The 27,394-nt window shown below is 34.7% G+C and overlaps 1 protein-coding gene across 1 annotated transcript in view; it reads right to left on the reverse strand.

Annotated features, from left to right (window-relative positions):
• Positions 1–7,183: 7,183 nt before the first annotated feature.
• The window catches only part of LOC136038283 (U-scoloptoxin(05)-Sm1a-like), a 38,894-nt gene continuing 18,683 nt past the window's right edge, over positions 7,184–27,394 (reverse strand). The window contains exons 2-3 of the mRNA XM_065721410.1: positions 20,846–21,016; positions 7,184–7,472 (exon numbers count right to left, since the gene is read on the reverse strand). Coding sequence (XP_065577482.1) covers positions 7,270–7,472; positions 20,846–21,016 — 374 coding nt within the window. The 3' untranslated portion in view covers positions 7,184–7,269. The remainder of the gene's footprint in view (positions 7,473–20,845; positions 21,017–27,394) is intronic.

Raw genomic sequence — 27,394 nt, forward strand, 5'->3', positions numbered from 1 at the left:
AGAAATGAATTTGACGTAGAGCAAACACCGGAATGTTATTCAGATGATGAAGGTGAACCCGAACAAGGCACTAGTAGAGAGCAATGTTCCTCAGAGATTGGTCTGACAGAAGATGACCTTCCTGATATCATAGATTCAGACATTGTTGACACTGCTTCAGATGTATGTGACTTGGAAGAGTACGACTCCGACACAGAAACTGAATGGGATGAATGGGCCAGTGGTGCAAATGATTTTACTGAAATTGAAGACTCAGTCTCACTCAATGGTGCACTCAAAAAGTTGCGTCGGACACTCAAGCTGCTAAAAAAAGTCAAATATTCAACACGACCTCTTTGAAGGGCTTTGCAAAGAAATAGGACTAAGTGGTCACATCCCTCATGATATGAAAGTGCGTTGGAATAGCACTTACGTGATGATTAGTTCCATGTTACACAGAAAATCTGCTCTACAGAAATTTTATGATGTAAATGTTCGCAATGCGAAAATTAGAGAACTTGAACTTACTGAGCAAGACTGGTCACTTTTAGAATGTGCAACAAGTTGTTTGAGCCCTTTTGAAGAGGCCACCGAACTGGCTAGTGGGTCCACTTACACCACTTCAAGCAAAGCATACATGCTGATCAAGGGATTGGTGAGCTTCTGTGAAGCGAGATCGAAGAGGCTGCTTGAGAATCGCCTGAAGGATCAGCTGCTTATGCAGTTAAAAAAGTATTTTGTGCAAAATCCTAGATTCAAGTTGGAGCTCTACCAGCGTGCAGCTTATCTTGATCCTTGAACATATGAACGAATGACTTTAGAAGAAAGAGTGGCAGCAAGACAGTCTAAGATATGTTTACTTAGCCCACCAAAAGGTTGTCCCACCTAAAGGTCGTAAGTACCAGTAGCCTATAAAGAGTGGGGGCTAGAGATTTTTTTTACAACCGTGGTATATAAGTCTGCTATTCTTATTGAATGTAGAAAAATCTTAGTAATGTCAAGCAAGTTCGAGAAAACGAAAGAAATGTAAAAATTTTCGTCCCCGGCTTAGGCAGGGTTTAGGGGACGAAAATTTTTGTTTCTTTGCCTTACTGTTGGCTCTTACAGAAAAGCTTTCTGAATTCTATGGTTGGAGAAGTTAAGGGAAACTTGAAAATAAAACTATATGTCATTAATGTAAGAGGTCTTGCTATTTTTCCCTCTCCCCTCTCCATTCCGTTGTCCTTCTGCCTCTTGTTTTTAGTCTAATTAAGGTGATGCTTTTCTGCAAGGTAACGGATCAGTTCGACTTCTGGAGTCAGAATCGATTTTTTTTTTCGACAATCTTTTATAATAAATGAGTGACAAAGAATATGAGAATAAATGCAATTCGGCCGTTAGGCCTAAGAATTTTTGGTAAAATTGCACCCGATTGGACGCATTTTATGACAAATTTTGCCAAATTTCGCCCCCCCCCCTAAAAATACGCTCGTGTGTTGAATTACACGAAGTTGCTCATCTTTTGTATGTAACTAAAAGGATTTAACAAGAAGATGTTTTCTTTCCTATTAGAAATAGAAGAAGTAAGGAAAAAACAGAAAAAAACAGCTGTTAAAACAGCTGTTTTTTTGAAAAAAACAGCTGGTTTCTGTTTTTTCGAAAAACAGAACAGATTACAGAAACAGGTCACCTGTTTTTGTTTGACCTGTTTCTGTTTCTGTTCTGTTTTTTTTCTAACTGTTTTTTTCTGTTTCTGTTTTTCTCAAAAACAGAAACAGTGCCGATGCATAGTAAGGATAAAACCCCAATTACTCGTCTACGAGGGGTGTATCAAATACCATGTAGTTGTGGAAATTATTACATTGGTCGAACCCACCAAAATTTAGGAACAAGATTACAGCAACACAAAGAAAGTATTGAAAAAGCATTAAAATCTAAAAATAACTCCATATCTTTCGATTCAGCTTTAAGTAATCATATTTTTGAAAATCCAGACCATTATGTTCTATTTGACGAAACAATTCTAATTAGCAATGACCTAGGAATCAAACAAACTGTCCGTGAGGCAATCGAAATCAAACGAAACTTAAATAATAACACATCCCTAAATAGAGACTTGGGTGAATACACACTCAACCCTATGTACACAAAATTAATTATAGAAAATAATCTAATTCAAAATAAAACAAAAATAAGAACGAACAAAAACAAGCCCAATATCAAAAGAACTATCAGATTAGCTGCAGAGAAGGCAAATATCGCAATAAGAAATCATTCCAATTTTTAATAAATACAGTTAGTGAAATGAATGAACCTTTTTATCTTGCAAAATGTTAGCTTTTATCAGACAGTCTTGGCTGAACTTTTCGTTAAGAAGTAATGATGCCAAGGCTATTTTAAAATAAAAACAAATGGATTTTTAACTGAGAACTTTTATTGTAAGTGTTTTATTGTTTTTTATTTTTTCTTTGCTGAAGACGGCCCTTAGATATAGGGCCGAAATATTCAAATAGGTTTTGTTGGTTCACTGTCTTGGGAAAAAAGTCCTCATTATTCTCTCTTTTTTTGTTGGATAATGGATATTTATCTGTATGACTTCATCTTTGTAAAACCTGATTGGTTCTTTTGTATAAATATTAATCCAGTAAAAAAAGAACGGAAAACTTTCAAATAACAGGAGATTTCACAAGTAATCTTTGTGCATTTCTCTGTGCCATTGAAATCTTCTCAACCTAGCCTCGTCATCCATAAGCGGAAAATGTGTTCCTTCAATTTTGAATAATCGTTATTGCCTCAATTGTGTCCCAGCCCCTTCCTCTCACAAATGTCTGTAATTACCATTAGTCTAGGCTACAAATGAAATTATTTTGACTTTTTGTGTGTTTTTTTTTGCAAATTGGCATTGTTTGAGGTTCAGTATTGTGGTGTCAATTTGGAGGGAGTGTGGGAAGGGTGTTTGCTATATTTTTAGCCCCCTAGATTTGTACAAATACATTTTTGGGGGTATTACCAAACTCTAAGAAACGCCAAAATTCCAAGAAACAGAGTTTTGGTAACAATAAATACATCAAAGGAATCAAATTTTGATTACAAAATTAATTAAGTTTAGCGTTACCAATCAAAAGTTACTAGCCTGGGAAAATGTACTTAATTTTAAAAAACGGGAAAAACACCACCAAAGCATCAATTGAACTTAATGAAGATCACACCATCAGATTCAACATATTAATGCACTCCACTGAAGGGGTTTCAAACTCCTATGTTGGTAAACGTGGAATTTTTCATTTTTCTGCCAGAATAAAGATCACGGATGCGCGTTTACTTTTATTATGTTTTTGTTATGTTTCCCCCTTGGGCTGATCGTATCGAACCGATGATCCTAGAAGATTGGGAGAGGGTTTACTTGATCGCAAATCAAAAGTTCTCGTGTCCTTTTTAAGTGTCAAAAAGATTGGAGGGCAGTTAGCCCTCCTTCCACGCCCTCTTTTCTCCAAAGTCGTCTGATTAAAATTTAGAGACATTCATTTTCTTCAGGATAGCTAAAAAGCTCAATAAGTATAACTTTGGGGATAATATGACCCCCCTCCCCCGTGAGGGGAGGAAATTTTTCTTGAAGGGCAGCCCGATTATTTGAAAAATCATCAGAAATTAAAAAAAAAAAACAGTTTTTTCAACTGAAAGCAAGGAACAATTTTAAAGCTCAAAACGAATTGTATATAAAGGGATAGCACCCCTCATTAAGCATATAGCACACCTTGTTGTTTACCCTAAAGTTTCACTGTTTGTTCCAAGTTTCTTAAGTACTTCTCCTGGAACACAAGGACCGTTTAATTAGAATAAGAATCTTTTTAACAGCACTTAAAAACTTCTGCGTGAAGAGCAAGATATTGAGGAGGGGGAAACAACACCTTCATACATGGAATGATTTCAGTTTGTTTTGAGTTTTAAAGTCGCTACTTACTTCAGTGGAAAAATGTTTTATTTAATATTGAAAAGTATGATACTAGTAACATACCTGCTTAAACGAGGAGAGGGGCTCCTTCAAAAGGGAGCTCCAACCGTAAGCAGCGTTGCCACCAGCTCATCAGAAAGAAAAGATCAAAAGAAAATAACCAAAATTTAAAACTCATTTCTATTTACTGCTTTTTCATAAATTAAATATCAAGAAGTTCTGACTGAAGTAAGGTCAAATACCTTGACCGATGGCTAGATCCTAAGAGGTATTAGAAAATTGAATTTCCTATTGGTATCTATTGTTCCTAATTGTTTTTCCTTAGTAAACGGAATTTCCCAGGTTTTTTTTTTAATTTTTCCAGGAACACTTAATTTCTCATATTCTTATGAATGGGAACATTTTTTTGCAATTCCGCTTTTTATAACGGAAAATATAGTAATTCACAGATCATAGCACGTATCTTGAGGTAGACTATAAAAAAAATTGTCCAAGTAATTTTTTCAAAATGTAGGTACAAGGTTCTCCATATCCAGTGCTGGTACAACTTCCTTTCTTTAAAAAAAATAGGTTGATAAAAACGCTTTGACAACCTTGTGGACGCTGTTCACATCTTTTTCTTTTAGTCATTCCGCGGATACCCTCGATGAAGTTGATCTAATGGAGATTGTTGACGACTCTGAGAACGTAATATCTTCTGATTTTGGCGAAGGACCTGCTTTTGAGGCTACTCTGCTACAAGAAGAAGAAGATTATGTCATTGAAGAATTTGAAGACTAAGCCATTTTTTTAGATTGAGATTTTCTAAGTTTTTCTATTCTTCTTAGTTGTTTTTGTAATATTCAGGATTTCCTGGAATTTTCTGGAATACTTCTATTCCCAAGCTCGGATGTTTGTATATATATAAAACATGGATATTACATGAATTTTTGAACTTTCCTGTGTTCTTGTGCGTGTGAAAAAACGTTTTGTCTATCGAGTTTGGTTCTGTGAAAAGGATTCGTATGGAGAGGACATAGTGTTCCATTTTCTATATTTTGAAGTGTAATATATTTCCACTATATTGTAACTATATTGAATTGAACTATATAACTATATTGAATTGTAACTATATTTCCATTCTATATTTTGAATTGTAAGTTTCACAAACATCGGCTTTAGCAGAAATATTAGAGAAGAAAGCGATTGTAATTACCAGTCAAACTAGAAAAATTAAATGACTCCTTCGTTATCCGTATTCCATCTTTTTAGAAGGTTTATCAGATATACCTTTCCCTCGACACAACCCTGAATTACTTTAAATAGAACTTCTTATTCCGTAAGTTTCAGCAACAAAATGATAGTCTATCGAAAGACCTGTCGAATAAAAAGGATCATTTCAGACGTCGCCAATTGATGAATCGTAGCTGGTAAATATAATCAAGGCATTTTTTGCCGTTCTTACGAAAAAAGGTTTTGGAGGAAGTGAAAAAAGATTCATAGAAAGTTCACGAAGGCAACTAGTCTCAACCTTCATCCCATCATCCAATCAACCAATCATCATTCAACCTACCAATCATCCCAGTCTTTTTGGCGTTTCTTGGCTAAATCCCCCTGGAAATTCCCCATCCCCAAGAAAAGTTCATTCCGCAGAAATTTTCTGAATCTGAAACTTCTGCATATTTTCAAAATCTGATATTTTGAATCAGTGAAGCACTGTGTCCTCTACGTTATGTGAAAATGCAAAATACTTTCATCTAGATGATACATACGCTTCTTACTGACAAAAAGAGATTATCTATCCTTAGGGAGCTTTTTCATTTTTTTTATTTTTACTGATTGTTGTAGGCAGGCTGGCATTCGGACAAATTATTTTAAAAAATTACAAAGTATTAACATTTCCAGACTTTCCAAGAAAGTATTCAGAAAAGAATCATTTTTTTAGAAAAAAAATTACAATTGAATCCACAAAATTCAGTTATGGTGATGCTTCAAAAGAGGTGTAAAAGATAAGTTTTGGAATATTTCTGTTTGCTTAGTTCCATCATGACGAATATCTTGTACGTTAAGTTTTGTTATTCAAGAAAATTCATTTGGCGTAATTTAGTACAAATCCTGTGGGGAGTGGGCAAAGTTGGAGCTGATTTTTCCAAACCAATTGAAAATAACAGTGAAAACGGAAAAATGAGCAATAAAGTACGAAATAGGTTAAGGTATACTAAGAAACTAGTCCGTATCTGTGGATGTTTGAATTATCCAGGCTTATCTTAGTTTTGCCAATAAAAAAGAACAACCAAATTTCAAATGATAGGAGGGGAAAAACTTGGGTCTTGAGGGGGCAAATTGAGGTCTTGGTGGGGTAGTTGTCACCCCTTTCCCATGGAAAATTACGCCCCTTCCCCCCTACATTAATTCTGTATCCATCCCTGACAATTATGGCCTTGTAATTTTAAACGATTCCAAAAATTAACATACAAACTTAATAGAAGTACTTTAAAACACCCCAATTCCACCTTTGCAATAAAATCCAAAATTATTGGGTGCAATTCCCAATGTCACTGATTGACCACGCGCGGGCTCCACTCAGTAACAGGTATCACAAAAAAAGTCAAACAGATATTACAAAAAGTCGCAATAAATTCGTACGAAAAGTTCAAGGGTAAGACGGTCTGAGAAGTTACGACAACAGAGGGTCAAACCCTTTAAATTGATAGTAGTTAAACTATGATTAACTGTAGTTAACTATAGTTGGCTGAAGTCCAAGCGTACTCATGAAGTCCCGTTTGGCTACTCATAATTATCCTTAATTGTTTTTATTCTTTTAAAGATTTTCAACCTTTTATATAGGTTTGCCTTTTTTTTACTAACCTTATTATATTTGTTAATTTTTCCTGCATTTATTGACTCTGAAGGGTGAATCAGGTACATCTGCGTTTGTGAGACCCATCTTTCGAAAACAAATCTTATCTTAGCTCAATAAGTGAAATAGTTGTATTTAAACAGGCTAAACACATCTTTTGCACTTTTTTTGCATAAATCATCTTTTCGACAAATAAAAAAAAGAAAAAAAAAGAAAAATGATATCTAAATTTATGCATAGATAGAATTGTCTAAGGCTATGCTTAATTTTTTTCTCTGAAACATATGCGCTGTTCCTAGAGAAAGAAGAGGTGATTATGATATTGCATGGTTATTTCGAGCGTGTTCCATTTTGTATAGGCTTAAACATTTATGACTTGGAGTGTAACACATGCAATTTCTTTTCCTAATATGAATGCTTAACTCAAAAAACAATTAGGTCTTAATATTACTATTTTACACCAAAAAAATAATCAAATTTCATCAAAAAAATAATAGAATATTTACACATTTGAAGCACTTTAAAGGCGAATTAAAAAAGTTAAAATTGTAATTAAATTTAACAAAGAAGCAGTTGGTAGCTCAGAAGCTATATTACATCCGTCAAAATCACAGGTCAAAATACAGCCTCGAAATAATGTATCTTCAAATCGGAATTCCCCGCACTGGTTATCCATGCTTTCAAGGGTACATTTTCGAAGTACCATGTCATCTTCTGAGTCATCTAAAAAAGAATCTTAAGTAATAAAAAAGTTACTTACGTATTATACCGACCACACTCAAGAAGTGAAGTTAGGCTAATCATAATGAAATATACCGAAATAGGATGAAAATATAATAATTAAGTAACAAAATTATGGAGACTACAAGACTGAACTGTGGAAAGCAGACTGCCCAGAACACGTTATATTAAATACCTAACCAAACACCACCTCTATATATTAAATATTTAATTAGAATATACCTGCATAGCACTTCATCTCGATTAGGCTTTTTGATCTCCGAGTGTACACATAGAAACCTGTTTTAGTACAGATCAAGAACTTGTTGAAGCTGTTGAAACTCACATTATCTTTTTACTTTTATCGGCACAAAGCCGCCTAGGCCAACACAAGCGGGCCCACTGCTCCTCTTCCCCAATCTATTCAATGCCTGAATCATTATCCTTCCAAGGGGCTTCAATTCTCTTTAAATACTTTCGTATGGATGCTCCCATTCCATTCGCAGAAGATGTGCTTTTTTCAAAAAAAAAAACAATATTTGGCAATCTCTTATCCTTCACCTGCAAAACATGTCCTTACCACCTCATCCTTTCTTCATTGTTGTCCTACTAAGTAGGATAGAAACACATTTTTTTTAGTAGCTCTATGTTTAATATCGAACGAGTTTCAAACGGATTGCTGTCTGTATGTCAAACGGGTAGCCAAAACTACCCATATACAATGTCCCTGGAAAATACCTACAAAATCCTCCTCGGTTTCCAAATCCCCTAAATTTCAGAGCCATACTTAACCATGTAATTTCTGTAGCTTCCTATATAGCTTCCCAGTCTAGTCTTGATTTGTAAATTTATCTTTCTATTCTCCCAAACTCTTTCTACCATGATAAGACAACCTGGGTCTTGGCTAGTCTACGTTTTAAGTCTCTGCTGTATCCTTTATCTTTACCAATAATACTACCCAAATAAGGAAAGCTATCCGCTTGATCAATCTTCTCTTAGCCACAGCCACTTTGTTCTCGTTCAGAGTATTAATCACTTTAATTTAGTTTAACCTAATTATTTTGCATGCCATTCAAGGAGTATACCAATTCAGTACTTTTATGAAGTGGCATTTAAATAATATCATGCAGTTTGCCTGTATCTTTCAGATTCTCGGCAATTTTATCATTGGTTTCGATCTCAAATATGCTTAATTCATACTTGAATGACATATCTGCTTCCTTTACTTTATTTTTTTCTCGTATGTTTTGGCACTCAAGTATTTTTTGCAAAATCTTCTCCTCTTTTCTGCCCAGCTTAAAGCCTTTAAGCCCTGTGGTAGCACAGTGGGCTGATGTTCTGCTTGACAATATAAGGCCCGAGGATTAATCCTTGCGGTTGGAAGTTTGGGAGACAGACTTACTATTTGCCATTGCAAAAGAAAGAAAAAGAGCAAAGGTGGGAGATTCAAAACTTTGGTGAATGATAAAGGCTCAGAACCAATAAAAGTTTCATTTTCCTAAATTTAAGTTTTCCACGAGGCCAAAAAGCCTTTCAACTAGTATATTCCCAATCACGTGTTTGCCCATTGGGTGAATCCTGTGCCTGAAAAATAAACCAGAGTAAACCATTCTCGTCGGGACGTAAAAGAAGGACAGTTTACCCGATCCAGAACTGTCTGCCGTATAACTAATTAAACCATGCAAAAAAAAACATGGCGAAAATGGCACCGCAAGCCAACCGATCAAGTCTGAAAATTAACTGAAAGATCACCCAGCGCATTCCTATTATATTGAAAAATATAATTATTTAAGCGAGAATGAAAAGTAATTTTAATCATTTTAGAACGCGTTAAACAACTTTAATTAAACAGAAACTTCTAATTTGGTCATATACGAATTATATAGGGGACAACAGAAAAAAAAACAATCAAAACGGAGAGTTTACAAACCTGAGATGGGACTTTCTATCAGAGATATCAGGGGAAAACAGACAAAGTTGCCTGTGAAAATAAAGGGAAGACTGTTCAAATTATATTGTTGTCCAACTTTTCTGCATTATGAAGAAATCATACCGTGGAAACCTCAGAGAACAAATTTTTTTTTGAACGTCAGATTTGAATTTTAGAACGACGTTTGGATTGACAGTTAATATTTGTCTTTTTTTTCCTTTTTTTTTCTTTTGTCTATTTTTTCAATATTATTAATCAAGCTATATCAATAATGTGTATATTACACAGCCCATTTACACAGCATTGGGGGGTATTGCAATAAAATAGATATCATTTTGCTGAAAACCTTGTTTGTTTGGGAAATATGTCGGACGATTATATTATGTCAGAAACACTGTTCATAGTGCCGTGTAGAAGTCAACGGAATAAAGCGTAACAAACCTTAATTGCTATAGACGTTTCCACAAATTTTTAATTTTGTTTGGGGTTTTAGAAGAATCGTACTGTAAATCCTTCTGAAGTCGGACTAGATAATACTTGGAAAATGCCAACTAATATTGGATGTCAATCCCAAAGAATTTTATAAAAAAAAAACAAGGCTTATACTAGTCTTTAAAAAATAGCAGGCAGATTATTTAGTTTCAGATGTTCTGAATGTTACATCTGCTAAAAATTAGTATTTAAATCTACCAGTAAGTACTTCTACTCTTCGACAAACCTGAGACTAGAAATGTTCCAATATAGGCCTACTGAAATCATCTCTGAAACTTAAAAGACATCCTAAGAAATGCTCAAAATGAGCGTTAACCCAGAAAAAAGTTATTAATTTGAAACTACTACTACTTATAATAATTTGAACAGCTACGGGCCTCCCTCTTTACACCCTAAAATACGCCCATGTTGAATAAATTTGGGCGTTTTCATTTGGAAACGCTACGCCTTTCTAGCCCTTAAAGCCTGTCTACATTGCGGTTAATCCAGGCGAAGTTGCCCGTCCTTTTGACTTTTTCATAAAGCTTGTATCTCCATTGGTGCTTTTAAGACCTAAAATGGATGTTAGCCACATTTTAAGAAGCTTTTTTTCAGGATAAGTAAAATCCATTAAAGGGAAAGATGTTTCCACTCGGCCACACTTTCCTGAAAAAAACCGTGATGAAGACTAGGTGAAATCCACTAGTGTTGCTGAACTCCGCTAGGGTGAATGTAAAAGCCCAGCAAAATCAGTTTTCTATATATTACCACTACAAAAGCTATGCTTTAATTTATTTAGTCTCAGTCCTGGAACGATAAGACTTTATTTGTGAAAAGTTTATCAGAAAGGGAAGTCAAACTCATTCGTTTTAGTATCAAACAGTTCGTGGTAACGAACTGTAGTAAGGAGCGACCCGGCTCAATAGTAAACGAAACTCTAAAAAATGGACTTTTGATGCTAAAATATACCTCAAAAGAATCAGATTTTCATGCTGTTTTAAATATATAAGTTTCATCAAATTTAGTCTTTGTCATCAAAAGTTACGAGCCTGAAAAAATTTGCCTTATTTTAGAAAATAGGGGAAAACACCCCCTAAAAGTCACAGAATCTTAACGAAAATCACACCATCGCATTCGGCGTATCAGAGAACCCTATAGCAAAATTTTCAAGCTCCTATCTACAAAAATGTGGAATTTCGTATTTTTTGCCAGAAGACAAATCACGGGTGCGTGTTTATTTGTTTGTTTGTTTTTTGTTTTTTTTTCTTTTCCCCCAGGGGTCATCGTATCGACCAAGTGGTCCTATAATGTCGCAAGAGGGCTCATTCTAACGGAAATGAAAAGTTCTAGTGCCCTTTTTAAGTGACCAAAAAAATTGGTGGGCACCTAGGCCCCCTCCCACGCTCATTTTTTCTCCAAAGTCAACAGATCAAAATTTTGTGATAGCCATTTTGTTCCGCATAGTCAAAAACCATAATAACTATGTCTTGGGGAATGACTTACTCCCCCACAGTCCCTGGGGGAGGGGCTGCAAGTTACGCACTTCGACCAGTGTTTATATATAATAATGGTTATTGGGAAGTGTACAGTCGTTTTCAGGGGATTTTTTTTTTTTGGTTGAGGGGAGATGGCTTTGTGGGAGGATCTTTCCTTGGAGAAATATGTCATGGGGGAACAAAAATTCAATGAAAAGGGCGCAGGATTTTCTAAAATTACCATAAAAGAAAACAATGAAAAAATAAACATGGAAAAGTTTTTTCAATTGAAAGTAAAGAGTAGCATTGAAACTTAAAACGATCAGAGATTATTACGCATATGAGGGGTTCTAAAAATACTTTAGTATAAAGAGCGAGGTATTTAGGAGGAGATAAATACCTCACTCTTTATGCTATAGTATTTTTAGTAATTTCAACTATTTATTCTACGGCCTTTCTGATTCAGGGGTCATTCTTAAAGAATTGGGACAAAACTTACGATTTAGTGTAAAGAACGAGGTATTAACGAGGGTACAAACCCCCTCATATACATAATAAAAATTAAAGAATATAAAAGTATGTTACGGAAGTTAACTCTTAAGTTAAGTATATTTTTACTAATAAAAAAATTCGTTAAAATTAAAATTTATAGTTGCCTTTTTATGTAACCGAAAAATTGCTTGGCAACTAGGCCTCCTTCCCCATCCCTTATTTCTCAAAATCGCCTGATCAAAACTAAGAGAAAGCCATTTAGCCAAAAAAGGAATTAATATGCAAATTTCATTTTAATAATTTATGTGTGGAGAGCCAAAATCAAACATGCATTAATTCAAAAACGTTCAGAAATTACATAAAAAAACTAGTTTTTTTAACTGAAAGTAAGGAGCGACATTAAAACTTAAAAAAACAGAAATTACTCCGTATATGAAATGGGTTGTCCCCTCCGCAATCTCTCGCTCTTTACGCTAAAGTTTGACTCTTTGCCACAATTCTACTTTTTAAAACAATTAAAAGCTTTAGCGTAAAGAGCGAGGGATTGCAGAGGGGACAACCCATTTCATATACGGAGTAATTTCTGTTCGTTTTAAGTTTTAATGTCACTCCTTACTTTCAGCTAAAAAAATTAGTTTTTTTATTTAATCTCAATCCTGGAACGATAAGATTTTATTTGTGAAACGTTTATCAGAAAGGGAAGTCAAATTCATTCATTTTAGTATTTGTACAGGCTTTAATGATTCTACCTTTTGAAGCCTGATTGGATGGTCTGTTATAATTTTTTTTTATCGATCAAAACCGAAGAGTGTTTAAGGACGGGTTTTAAAAGGGACGACGAACATTTATTGAGACAATGTATTCTTGTCTCTCTGTTATGGGTCTTTACTTCGCTGATTAATTTCCAGGTTACCGATTCTGAATATATTTTCCAGAAAATTAAAAGCATAGAGATTACCTAATCTAGTGACAAGAATCTGTAACATTTTAGGTGGAAAGTAACAATTAGCAAACTCTTACAGGTGATTAGTTGTCATCAAGAATTTGTGGTTTGGCAAGTAAGAAGGGAGGAAGAATTGGTTAAAGTTTTCAAATGAAGGTATTGGGCAAATTTTCCTGTGCAAAATACCTTGTACCTTGACAGAGGATTAGATAAAAAGAATGAGTCAGAGACGATTTTGAATAAACCGGTAAATTTACGAAATTAGGTTATTTTGACCGAGGAAAATTTTATAGGCGGAGAAGATTTTTCTGAGAGGGAACCGTCTGAAGAGGAAATAAGCTGACATAGTAAATACCTGAACAGCTAAAAGAAACTTTCGTTAAAAACCTAATTCGAAAGCTGATGTTTCTTTGAGTTTACCTTCCTCATTGAAAAATGAGATATGATTGAAAACTGGACTGGAAAGGGGTGGGGACAGGAGTCAACTGAAATCTAAATACATTTACGACTAAAATAAATGCAAGTTTTTTGGAAAATTTCAAGAAAACCCTATAAATTCAGAAATTCATTCAGGATAGACAGTTGATACTTAAATCAGTAGAATATTTAAACAATAATGCTGAAATACATTTTCTTAGAAACAAAGCCGTATCCAGAGGGGGTTTAACTCCCCTGAAAATTTTGTCAGACTGATAAAAGCACAAAAAATGTATATAAGTAAATTTTTGATTTATTTTCTTTTTACCTTCCCCCCCTCCCAAAAAAAATAAAAATATTGCCTTGCTTAGAAGTCATGCAAGTAATTTTATTTGCCGCTCGATTTGTTAGGAAATGGCTAGCATTGCCATTGCCATGACTCGTTTAGAAATGGCTAACAGATTGCCATATTGTGCAGTCTTCTTATGTCCACAATTTAGGGCAATAAAGCTTCTACACATAATTTGTACCTAACCCCTATACTACCATTGCTACAACATAAGGTACAAAATTCATATACAAGAAGTCGTCAAACCGCAAACAAATAATTTTTTTTCACTTGCCTGCCAAGTTTACACCAGTATTTCTTTTTTACGCCAGTTTACAAAATATAGACAAATAAATCATTTTTAGAATATTTTTTGGGAATAAATTTTTAATACTTTTCATCGCCCCAAGACCTCTGCTTAATTTTTCAGCTATCGCACTTGAAGGGTTTTTCCAAGACAGGTTTTCATCAATTAAAAGCCCCAAATACTTCATTTTTACTGCTCTTTTCATCATATTTTCTCGAACCGTGATTTGAGCATATCTAACACTTAACGAAAGTTTAGAAAATATCATAAAAAAAGTTTTAGAAAAGTTGAGGGTCAACAATTTTTTTTGAGAATAAGTTAGAAATTCAGAGATTGCATTATGAATTTTATTATACAAAACATCAACCGAAGGCGCAGCTAGAAAGAAAACTTAAAACGAACAGAAATTATTACGGATTATTAGGGGATTTCCCCCTCCTCAACATCGCGGTCTTTACATTAAGGTGGAATTGTGTCCCAGTTCCTTAATAACGACTCATGAAACACAAGGATCGCTTAATTAGAACAATAAAAGGATTTTTAAAGTACTAAAAAACTTTAGGGTGAAGAGCGAGGTATTGAGGAGGGAGTAACCCCCTTCTTGAACGATGTAACTTCTGTTTGTTGTAAGTTTTAATGTTGCTCCTTCATTTCTTTGGAGAAAACTTTAGTTGAAAACGATAGATAAAAGTTCAGATAGGGATAAATCCTTTTAATAGATTTTCAATAGATGTAAGTATTTCAGCTGATGACAGTCACTGTACATGTAAAAGGAATATCCAGTATTTTGTGTGAATTATCACTGTCTATTAAAAGGATTTATCCCTATTTGAACTTTCATATATCGTCATGGAAAGGCAATGTGGTCTTTGAAATTATCTACTAGTTTGTTTTATTTATTTTTTAATTTAGTTCGTATAATAGCCATTATTTCTCCGTCTTGAGTATTAATACCATTCAAATTCTTTTATAAAAACGGCTCTCGTATTTCCGTATTTCTCGGTAATCTTGCGTCGACTATTTCTGGTAGTTTTGCGTCAAGATAAATTTTTGTAGTTTTGGCAGCATTTTATTCTGCTAGAATTCTTTGTCACGATTGATTTTCTCAATAAATGGATCGCCTTTCCCGAAGAAAAAAAATTAACAAAATAGCCAAAATCTAACACTCTAATTATAATACTATTTATAACTATTTATAACACTAATTATTACACTCTAATTGCATTTGTATTTGGTAAAAATAATTTATGTGACCTTTTAAGCTATATTGTGCCATTACTTTTGTTTTCAAGACAAATATTTTTTTTTATTATAGCATCCATTCATCTATAGCCTATTTAAATTTTTGGCACTGAAAGGATGTTTTACTTCCAAAACCACCGTATCACCAGAAAAAAGTGGCTGTTCCATAAGGACTGGATGCAAAATATCCGTATTTAATATTAATAAAAGTCCTGAAGAATGCACTTTACAACAGGGGTGAAGCATTTTTATCTTTAGCATTTTTATTGGGAGACAAGAGAGGTCCATATCTGGATAGTCAAAGGGCATGGGATATATAATAATTATTTTTTCCACATTATTGGGGGGACAACTGCCCCCTTGCCTCTCCCCCACCAAACTTTGTTCCTGCTTTGAAGTCCAACTTTTTCTCAAAAGCAGACATAGTGATTTGTTCCTACATTTGCACATGTTCCATTGCCTTAGTCTGGCAGTTTTGGAATAAAGCAGGTGGCGTAGTTATCTTATTTTTTTCTGTATTCTAGCCATCTGCTGTGAATACAAATTCCCTGAAGTTGCGTTGATTCTTCAATATGGTTAATTTCAAAGTTAGTACATTGTTCACGGTTTAAAAATCCCTTTTTGCGTCTTCAAGAGAACCAGGGTTCTCTTGAACCCTGGGGGTTCAAGACAAATGTCTTGGAATAGATCCTAAACTTCTGCAACATATATGCAAACGGGCATAATGTCCGTTAGAGTATTTTATGCCCGCAGTGGTAACACGCAATGTGTATAAGGCTCTTTTTGCCACCATTATATTTTGCCCCCGATAAGCTTAGCAACTATGCTCATAAAATACCCTGCAGGGTTGCTAGCACCGTTTCCGATGAGAGATAGAGCTCTTCTAGTTAAAGTTTCAAAGGCTGAATACACTTGAATAAGCAAAATATTGTTTGGGGCACCTTCTTCGCTGAATTCAACAATTGTTCCTGCTATTCTGCAGTATTCTAGGCATTGTCTATGATCACCACGATAGAAATGAAATATTATCCCTTTCAACTCATTTATAAGATCTTTGACACCTTTCCCTTCTTTGGTTGTCCTTGCGATTGCGTCGCACATTTTCTTTATTTTTAAGCTACTAAGGAGTCTCCTGTATTCGGGGTTTTCTTTTTGCTTCATATAAAGTCTCTTTTTTTAAGCACTTGCATCCATGGTTAGCACAATCAATTTTTTCTATGTATCTACCGTACGGCACTTTGGCTGTTAGCTCTGCATGGCTGCCAGATTTAACATCAGCGATGTATCTAATACCTTTTAGAAAGTGGATAGTTGGAGTGATTTGAAATGCCCCTCGAATAAAATATCAGATACCATACCTGTGCTTGGCCCTGCCAGTTCATAAAACACGTATGGTCGAGAAGCAAAGCGTTTTCGTTCCTGTGATGCTTCACACAAGTGCAGCAGTATCTCTTTTCTAATTCCAGTATGTAGAAGCTTTTATGAATAAAAACCAATGACGATTCCACAACCAGACAACGCAGAATACATATTGCCATAGCTTCTAGTTTGCCAACCACCATCAACCATAACACAAGTTTCCACTGACCCATACATGTTCTGCGATATTTGCGATAAGTTGTATTTCTTGGCACCAAAAAGAAAGCATTGGCTAACAATTTGACATTGGGGGGGGGTATTCATGGGATGAAATTCGATTTGTCACAACAGTAAAAAATAAAATGGGACTGAGTATTTCTCCCCCTGGAAAATACCCCTCCTTCAAAAAGCACCCACAGGAAAATATAACCTTCCGTGGAAAATACCCCCCACTGCTGGCTGGTTTCCAGTAAATTTTGACTTCTAAAAAAGGACTAGAAATCTCTTTAAACCTTTAAAATGGGATTCTCTGTTAATTTTTTAGTTACGGAAGGAGGAAAATGCCTCAAAAGGATGATTTTAATGTTAAAACGTCTCAAGTCGCATTGAACCTTCATATAATTAAATAAATAAAACAAGTTTTTCAACTGAAAGTAAGGAGTGGCATTAAAACTTAAAACGGACATAAATTACTCCGTATATGAAAGGGGTTGTCCCCTCCTTAACGTCTCGCTCTTTGCGTTAAAGTGTTTTTTTTTTTGTTTTAAAAAGTAGAACTGTGACAAAGAGTCAAACTTTAGCGTAAAGAGTGGGACGTTAAGGAGGGGACAGACCCTTTCATATACGGAGTAATTTCACTTCGTTTTAAGTTATAATGTCACTCCTTTTTGTCGCTACTTTCAGTTGAAAAAACTTTTTTTTTTATTTAATAATAATATTACAAATCAAATGCTAGGAGCCCAAGAAGATCTGTCTGGTTTGGAAAAAAAGGGGTAACACCCATAAAAATGGCAAGTGATTTTAATGAAAACCACTCCATTAGGTTAATCATACAAGAGAACTCTACTGTCGAGGTTTCAAGCTACTACCTACTAAAATGATGGCTTAAAAAAGATTCCAGAAGAAAAATCATAGATGCATGTTCATTTGTTTGTTTGCTTTTCCCTCGGTGATCGCATCGAACTGATAGCCTTAGAAAACCGGGAAATGGAAATGGAAAAAAAACAATAAATACGAAATTATGTTATAAAATTTATTGTTTTGTAAAGTGATTCGTATAGTTCTTTGGTTGAAATTTTATTGTTCGAGCCAAAATATAACTTTCGAACGGATATCAGCAAGAAATTTTGGCAACTAAATGAATTTTAGTAACACTTGATTTTGCCCCCCCCCCCTCCCCGAAAAATCTTCATCAAGAAATGTATAAATGAATTTTTCTTTAATGAACATATGGTTTTTCTAATGATACAGTAATTTTTTCATGGAATTCTCCTGGCACTGGTTAGCGCTGGCCGGTGCTAAGGAGTGTGGAACGCCACGTTTCCTGATATGCATTCGACTAACGTCCAAGAAGATCATAATCTGTAGAATAATTGTACTGAGCACATTAGGAATGCAGATCTGCTATACTTTACCCTTCCCCGCTAATGTGCAAAAATATAGCCCAAATTTGTTTCTAAAGTGTCATACTTTTGTCATACTTAGGTATATTTCATTAGGATTGAGCAGCAGAGAAACAGGTTCTACTTAGATGAAGAATATTAGGTCAGGGCTATATCATACAAGTTCCAAATTTTTTTCTTTTTTCTCAGTAAAAAATACTGAAAGACAGCAGTTTCAAATCCAGGACGGGAAAAAGCCCCAAATTAGCACTCCAGCACAGGTTCTAAATTTTCTGTTGTTTGTTTGTTGTTGTTTTTTTTTTTTTTTTGGGGGGGGGGTTAATGTAACCATCTTTGAATCAGGACTGGAAAACCAGATTATTTTTTTGTAAAATTCAAAAATTCGTTCTTACATATGTTTGGTTACAAGATCTCCGCAGTTCTTACAGAAAATAAGGCCACACATTGACTATCCAACGAGCATTATTCAAGACCTCAGATGTTAAATTGCGGTCAGCTGCTATTGTTTTTAGTCTTGGTGGTTCTGTAATGATTTCCTCTTGCATAGATACTTTCTCCAAGTCCAGCAAATACTTTGGAAGTCTTGGTCTTCCACGTTTCACGTATATTTGCTTTAACTTTTCCCTGACTTTTGACTTACAAATAAAGTGAAAATGCCACCTAATGCTTTATTTTATACTCTTTCCAAATATAAAAATCACTTTTGCTGCAAAGGAATTTTACCCCAACCCATATATATACCAATTCGGGATATATATTTACACATCATGGTAGGGGAGGGGGGGGGTAAGGTTTAAACTTACCTCTCATTTGCATCAGAAAGAAAATTTTTATTTGTAAGTCAATAATATGAATAGTGAAATATTTACCGTCCTCTTTTACTGAACTTTTTCCCTATAATTCAGAAGGTTTTTAAATCTCTTGGATAGAACTTGCTTAATTCCTTGATATATTTCTATTGGTTTTGAACAATGGCATACGGAATATTTATCCAAGTTCAGTGGTATCGTGCGTAAGACAAAATGTCTGTTATTAAAATATATGAAGAAAATAAAACATGCCATGTTCAACTTGAGGGCTCCGTAACTCCAAATCGATTGCAGCGAAAAAAACAACAACAAAGGATGAAAAAAGGTCTACAATTGAGTACAATCGACATAAACTTGGAGAATTTATTTGAGAGAGTAATTTTATGGCTTGATACTAATTGTCTTACCCTAAATTGTTCGAAGTCTAGTTTTTTTTTATATTTTCGCATGCTTCTCAGATTTATCCCAAGTTATCAGAAATTCATCAGCCAAATGGGATAATTCATTAATCTAAAGATCGATATGTTCGTTTTTTGGGTATTGTTATTGATGAAAACTTGTTTTTCAAACGTCACGTTAATTTGATTAAAATGAAGATATGCAGGAGTCTCGATATTTTAAGGAAACTTAAACATATTTTCCCTGGATCAATTTTGGAAATCCTTTTTCACTGCTTGATCCGATCTTATGTTTCTTACTTTCTAATAGTATGGACGTCAACCTTTCCTTCATTGTTAAAACCACTTTCTAAGGTTTACAATAAAGTTAGAAACCTCATTAAGGAAACTAAACGTTCAAGAGTTATTCCATTACTTTATCTCGAGTCTCTGTATATTCTTTCGTGTACATGTTTTACTATTTCTCAGCTTCATGGTGACCTCCCCCATCACCTAAGTGTTCCACCATCTTTCACCTCTGATCAGAATAATTATAATCTTCGCAATACCAAAAATCATATTCAAGTTCCTTTTACTCCTTGTGTAAGGTCAGATTTTAATCCTTTAATTGCGAGTCGTATTGTATGGAACAAGTTGCCTGAATCAATTTGAAGGTGCCACTCATTCGCTTTGTCCAAAAAAAATTATTAAAAATTCTTTGGCTTCATAGAGGTTATTTTATCTATTTTTACATGTGTATATGTGTGTATATGCACATGTATATATATATATATATATATATATATATATATATATATATATATATATATATATATATATATATATATATATATATATATGTATATGTATATATATATATATATATATATATATATATATATATATATATATATATATATATATATATATATATATATATATATATATATATATATATATATATATTCATTATTATTTCATGGGAGTCTATTTTATCTACTGATCTACTTAACTAATTTTGTCTATTTAATCTATCAGCCTATTTAGTTTTGTTTTCTATAGTTTTTATTTTATTTATATTTTCTTTTCTTCTCATTTTTGCTCTTCTCTCTGTGACTAAGTGATTATTTGATTTTTATTTTTCTTCTCTAAATAAGTGACTCGTTTATTTTCTCCCTTTTTTACTGGCCAAAGAGCCTCTGGGGGAATAATAAAATGTAATATTGTATGTGTTTTTCGTGATGAATAAAACTTATCTTATCTCAAAGAAATAGTTCGACCCAAGAACATTTACAAGCCCGTATGAATTTTGTTAAAGTTGTTAATATAGTGTTCTTGAACTAAGCCTAGAGAATTTTTGTATACAAAACCATTTAAAAAATAGAGAGAACATAAGAAAAAAAAGTAAATCCAACTAAATGATAGCAATCAGTCTCCCGAATCAGGTGAGTAACAATTTAAGGTCTTGAATATACCTGTGACAAAATTTCTTTAACATTGAAGATATAGCCAAATGACTTGGACAGCTTTCGCCCCTTAACTAAAAATTTTGTCTCTCTGACCTATTGTGGATGCTATAATGTGCAAAAAGTCAGAATACTTACATTCTCTACCAATAATCTTGATGCAAAAATTTGCAGGGAACTCTCCAATGTGACCGTCTTTGCCAGCATTGCAAGGGTTTTTATAAACTATTAAGGCTGGGTTCACGGGATCTTCGCAATTTATGTCGCTTCCATTCTTAGACGTGCAGTCATAGCAGCTGATACCTTGAACTAAAAAAATAAGATTTTGAGCTGATCTGAATTTAATCGAATCTAAAAAAAGGAAAGCTAAGACGTGCAGTCATAGCAGCTGATACCTTGAACTAAAAAAAAAAAAATAAGATTTCGAGCTGATCTGAATTTAATCGAATCTAAAAAAAGGAAAGCTTAGACGTGCAGTCATAGCAGCTGATACCTTGAACTAAAAAAAAATAAGATTTTGAGCTGATCTGAATTTAATCGAATCTAAAAAAAGGAAAGCTCGTGAAAACATTAAAAACCTAGCAAGCAGTTGTACATCAAATACTGAGTGTAGGGGGGGGGGTATCAAAATAATACAAGGAGATAGAAATTGCTACCATGAACTATTTTTTGCAGGATTTACATGGGAATGTTTCTAGTTTCCTATTCTTCCACATTTCTTAATGAATGTTCTTTCCCTGGGGGTCATCCTGCCAGTACATTGGGGAAACGGCTCTCAAAATATATCCTTTTTTTGCTATACTAATTACTTTTTTGAAGTTTTTTTTTAAGCAGCACTTTCTTGAAGTGTAGTATAAGAGATACCGAGATGGTTAAATAAATTTTTGTGGATAATTTAGTGCCAAAAATCTTTCTATTTGGCGATCAAGTCAGAGCCCAATAAAAAACGGATTGGCCTCAAACCTTATAGAACGTTTATTTGTTCGTCATACAAAGGCAGTGTGTTCTGAGAAAAGGATACCTAATTTAAGGTGTTACGCCGAAAAAAAGTTGACCTAACGGGAGATGAGAGGAGGCCAAAAAATACGTAAGGATGCAGGCTCTATACGAGAGGGAGTAAAAGTAAATAGCGTAGGAACACGCTTAGCTATAAGCTATTGGTCTCGTTCCGGGATGAGGTATGACCCAATAGGACACTGCGTTGAAGCAGTTGCGCATTGCGTTCGTTGAATCAGCACATTTTAAAAAAAATTCCCCATTCGAAATATTTTTCCTGGAAAATCTGGTTTCTGGTAAATTTGTGCTTTAAGCCTGCGCTATGTTATACTAGGTACCTGTTAATACTAGTGCCAACCAGATGTGTAGCTAAGGTTTTCAGTGCCCGTGGACAATGATGGTTTTTACTACCCTCTTCACCACTTTAAGATTTGGAAAAATCATAGTATTGGTAAAAAAACAAGTTGTGTCCCCCCCCCTCAGAGGCTATCCTCCTTGTCCTGCTATTTACTACACTGATGCCAACCTGATAGCGGTGGATAGAAACTTCATAATAGAAAAAGAGACCAATTCAACATCGTTAGACTAACTTTATTAGCTTTTGTTTTTAAATGAGAAAAACTTAGTAGTGTGTAATTTTACACATGATTGTGCCCAACTACAGTGTGGCCATGGTTGTGTGCTACATGGCTGTGGCCAACATGAGACAGGACCCTACCTGACGTTTTTGTTAGTCTAATTTTACACATGGTTGTGGCCAACTTGAGACATGACCCTACCTGAAGGTTTTGTTAGTCTAATTTTATACATAGTTGTGGCCAACTTGAGACATGACCCTACCTGACGTTTTTGTTACACATGGTTGTGGCGAACATGAGACATGACCTACCTGACGTTTTTGTTAAAAAATTCTGAACTTACCACTAGTATTTGCAGGGTCTTTCAATTGTCCTTACATTACTAAGTAAATACTATCCAGCAAATACGCTGAGGAATCAAACAGTTCGTGGTAACGAACTGTAGTAAGGAGCGACCCGGCTCAATAGTAAACGAAACTCAAAAAACGGAATTTTGATGCTAAAATATACATCAAAAGAATCAAATTTTCAAGTTGATTTTAAATATACAAGTTTCATCAAATTTAGTCTTTGTCATCAAAAGTTACGAGCCTGAAAAAAGTTGCCTTATTTTAGAAAATAGGGGTAAACACCCCTTAAAAGTCACAGAATCTTAACGGAAATCACACCATCGCATTCGGCGTATCAGAGAACCCTATAGCAAAATTTTCAAGCTCCTATCTATAAAAATGTGGAATTTCGTATTTTTTGCCAGAAGATAAATCACGGGTGCGTGTTTTTTTGTTGTTTTTTTTCCAGGGGTCATCGTATCGACCAAGTGGTCCTAAAATGTCGCAAGAGGGCTCATTCTAACGGAAATGAAAAGTTCTAGTGCCCTTTTTAAGTGACCAAAAAAATTGGAGGGCACCTAGGCCCCCTCCCACGCTCAATTTTCTCCAAAGTCAACAGATCAAAATTTTGAGATAGCCATTTTGTTCCGCATAGTCAACAACCATAATAACTATGTCTTTGGAAATGAATTACTCCCCCACAGTCCCTGGGGGAGGGGCTGCAAGCTACAAACTTCGACCAGTGTTTACATATAATAATGGTTATTGGGAAGTGTACAGTCGTTTTCAGGGGATTTTTTTTGGTTTTGGGGGTGGGGTTGAGAAGAGGGGGCTATGTGGGAGGATCTTTCCTTGGAGAAATATGTCATGGGGGAACAGAAATTCAATGAAAAGGGTGCAGGATTTTCTAAAATTACTATAAAAAAACAATGAAAAAATAAACATGGAAAGGTTTTTTCAATTGAAAGTAAAGAGTAGCATTGAAACTTAAAACGAACAGAGATTATTACGCATACGAGGGGTTCTTAAAATACTTTAGCATAAAGAGCGAGGTATTTAGGAGGAGATAAATACCTCGCTCTTTATGCTATAGTATTTTTAGTAATTTCAACTATTTATTCTACGGCCTTTCTGGTTCAGGGGTAATTCTTAAAGAATTGGGACAAAACATACGATTTAGTGTAAAGAACGAGGTATTAACGAGGGTACAAACCCCCTCATATACATAATAAAAATTAAAGAATATAAAAGTTTGTTACGTAAGTTAATTCTTAAGTTACGTATATTTTTTACTAATAAAAAGATTCGTTAAAAATTAAAATTTATAGTTGCCTTTTTATGTAACCGAAAAATTGCATGGCAACTAGGCCTCGTTCCCCATCCCTTATTTCTCAAGATCGTCTGATCAAAACTAAAAGAAAGCCATTTAACCAAAAAAGGAATTAATATGCAAATTTCATTTTAATAATTTATAAGTGGAGAGCCAAAATCAAACATGCATTAATTCAAAAACGTTCAGAAATTACATAAAAAAAAACTAGTTTGTTTTAACTGAAAGTAAGGAGTGACATTAAAACTTAAAACGAACAGAAATTACTGCGTATATGGAATGGGTTGTCCCCTCCGCAATCCCTCGCTCTTAACGCTAAAGTTTGACTCTTTGCCACAATTCTGCTTTTTAAAACAATTAAAAGCTTTAGCGTAAAGAGCGAGGGATTGCGGAGGGGACAACCCATTTCATATACGGAGTAATTTCTGTTCGTTTTAAGTTTTAATGTCGCTCCTGACTTTCTGTTAAAAAAACTAGTTTTTTTTACGTAATTAAAGTTAAGCAACAGGCAAACTTTGCTATGTTCTGATTCCTGGATGGTCAGTTTCAATGAAAATGAAAACAAAAGATTTGACGATCTATAGTGCATACTCCTCAATCACATTATCCTTATGAATGAAGCTGTAAAGAAAGTTGACAGCCTATCTTGTTTGATCAGTTGGAAGTCTGGTTCAAAATCCTCGGAATCCCCTTCTCTACATATTTCTCTTCTAAAATGCTGAAAAAACTTTTTTTTCGAAAAAGCTGGGGATCTCCCTTCGCTGCAAAAATCTTTTTGTTACTCAGCTCGGTCACCCCACTTACAAGTCTTGCATTTGACCCATCGGCAAATATGGATGCCCGCTGTAGGCTGGTTCTCCTAAATTTTTTTAAACCACTCCTAAAGATCCAAAATAGGGCTGGTAGGGAAGGTTTAATAGTTCCCCATGACTCTTTCCAGTCTGTTAGCGATAGGTTTGATATAGCGTCGATGATTATATCTGCAAGCGCATAAATTCATCTCCTTCTCTAGAGGTTTTTCGGATTGTTCTCCAAGTTGTCCAAACGACAAGACAGACAAGGAAGCCCACAGCTTGGTCCAGTTATCTTTTGGCTGACAAGCGGAGTACTTGAAAAACCGCTTCAATTGGTGTTGCGCTTAGATCTGGAGTGATCTACCAGGTGAAGTTATCCCAAAAAGTTGCTCTGTTGATTCTTTCAAAAGAAGATTCAACAGTCATCCGGAAGCTCGATAAAGGACTAGCGATAAATCAAATATTTAATTACATCTGGCGTCGTAACTATAGAAATAAAATAAAGAGCGAAGGTGGAGGAAAGGACAACCCTCCTCATAAACGTTATAATTTCTGTTCGTTTTAAGCTCTAACGTTATGCCTTACTTGCAGCTGAAAACACTTTTTTTTAATATACGACCATTTTTTCAATCATGCTAACAAATCCACCCCATCTCCTCCCGTTATGGAATTCGATATTTTGTAGAATATAGCTTGAAAACTCTGCAATAGAGAACTGTGAAATGCTCAATCTGATGGTGTTATTTTCATTAAGATCGCTTAACGTTTTGGGGTGTTTTCCCCCTCTTCAGAAAATTGCACAAATTTTCTCATGCTCGTTACTTTTGATGGGTAGAATTAAACTTAATGAGTTTTTTGTATTTAGAGTCGACATAAAAAGCAAATTCTTTTGATATATTGACTTTTATCACAATTTAGATTTTAGATTTCTGTATACTATTGGGCCAAGTCGCTCCTCACTTTACCACAAGCTGTTTGATCAGGGTTGAAAAGCTGATTAAAATGATGGCTTATTGGCTCTTATGAAGGAAACATTGTATAAAAAAAGTAATATCATCAAATTCCTTATTTTGTGTTTTTTCAAATTTCATGGTCCCTTTTCCGATAGTTTCTTTTATTTTCAGGACGATGGAATCGTCTTTTATTATCCAATAGACTGTCATGGGTAAAAACTTCTGATTCGTGAAAATACAAACCCGTATCATTAACAGAATACCAGCCAAAAGTACATCAGCCTTTCCAACTACTGTAAAAAAAATCTAGTTCCAAAATTTTTACTTGTTCTTCACTAACGCAATGCTAACCAGAATCACCTCGGGCCAGTTTTCATTTGGCGTTTTAAGGACTAGCCAGGTTTCAGACAAACTCATGAGACAACAAGACAACCCTTTTTCAACAGAGCAGAGGGAAGCACGATCCCCTCTGCTCTTGTAACATATATGAGCTTGTAACAATTCAAGGGTTTCACCGAGAATATATGCAGATATTGCTTTCCAGAAAATATTAAGTCTCCCCTAGAAGTTTTTAGCTGAATAGAAGGGACTAACAAATCCAGTAGCGCATTGGAATATGAGTTTGCTCAGAATGATGGGATGTGTGTGTGTGCTTAAAATAATAGGGTATGTGTCTGCTCGGAATAATGGGATATATGTCTGCTCGGAGTAACGGGATATATGTCTGCTCGGAGTAATGGGATACGTTTCTGCTCGAAGTAATGGAATGTGTGTCTGCTTGAAACAATGGGATATGGGTCTGCTAAAAGTAATGGAATATGTTTGTGCATAAATTAATAGGATAGGGCCGCGCTTAAAGTAATGGCATAGGGCTTCCTTTAAATAGATTGAAGGGATATTACTGGTGAAAGTATGCCGAGCGTAGTGGAAATTATGCAAAGTGAGGAAAATTCCTTGCTAAGCATAGCAGAACACAGCAGCGTATTTAGTGTTCTGTGTTTTACACAAGGTTGCAGAAAACGGGGTGTCCCCTTACAATTATCAGCACTTACGTGTTATAACGACCACATTTTATTCTTGATCTGTAACGAAACCGGTTTTCTGCGTCTTTTTAGGCATAATCTGCTTAGTCTGAGCGAGATAAAATACTATGCTGGTAAATATATTTGCATAGTATTTTATCTCGATCACTTTCTATAACTGAGATAAATTAAATATTGAAAGATTAATTAAATATTTAATGCATAGAGGTGGCTGGGTTGGATTAAGTTAATGTTGGTTATTTAATATATTGCGTTCTTGGTGGCCTGCTTTCCATGATTCTCTGTTGTAGTTTCCATAATTTTCTTACTCAAGTATTATATTTTAATCGTATTTTGATATATTTCATTATGATTAACCTAACTTCACTTCTTGAATGTGGTCGCTATAACACGTAAGTACCTAATCATTATTAGAGGTAAAAGATTTAACAGGATAGATACTAGACTCTCTACATTTCTTTAATATATCAATGCATGAAACTTAAAAAGGAAAGTTTAAAGTCAGAACGTTGGAAGATGCTTGGGAGAACCTTCCCCTTTCTAAAAGCTTGTAGGTTTTTATCCTTCCTACAAGAATACTGAAAAAACGTCTATGAAATAAGAGCTCTTGTCCTTAAACATATGTTTAAGATTTCTTAGGATACTATTTCAATATAATTTCTTT

The sequence above is a fragment of the Artemia franciscana genome, chromosome 17 (genome assembly GCF_032884065.1).
Source record: "Artemia franciscana chromosome 17, ASM3288406v1, whole genome shotgun sequence".
Taxonomy (NCBI): domain Eukaryota; kingdom Metazoa; phylum Arthropoda; class Branchiopoda; order Anostraca; family Artemiidae; genus Artemia; species Artemia franciscana.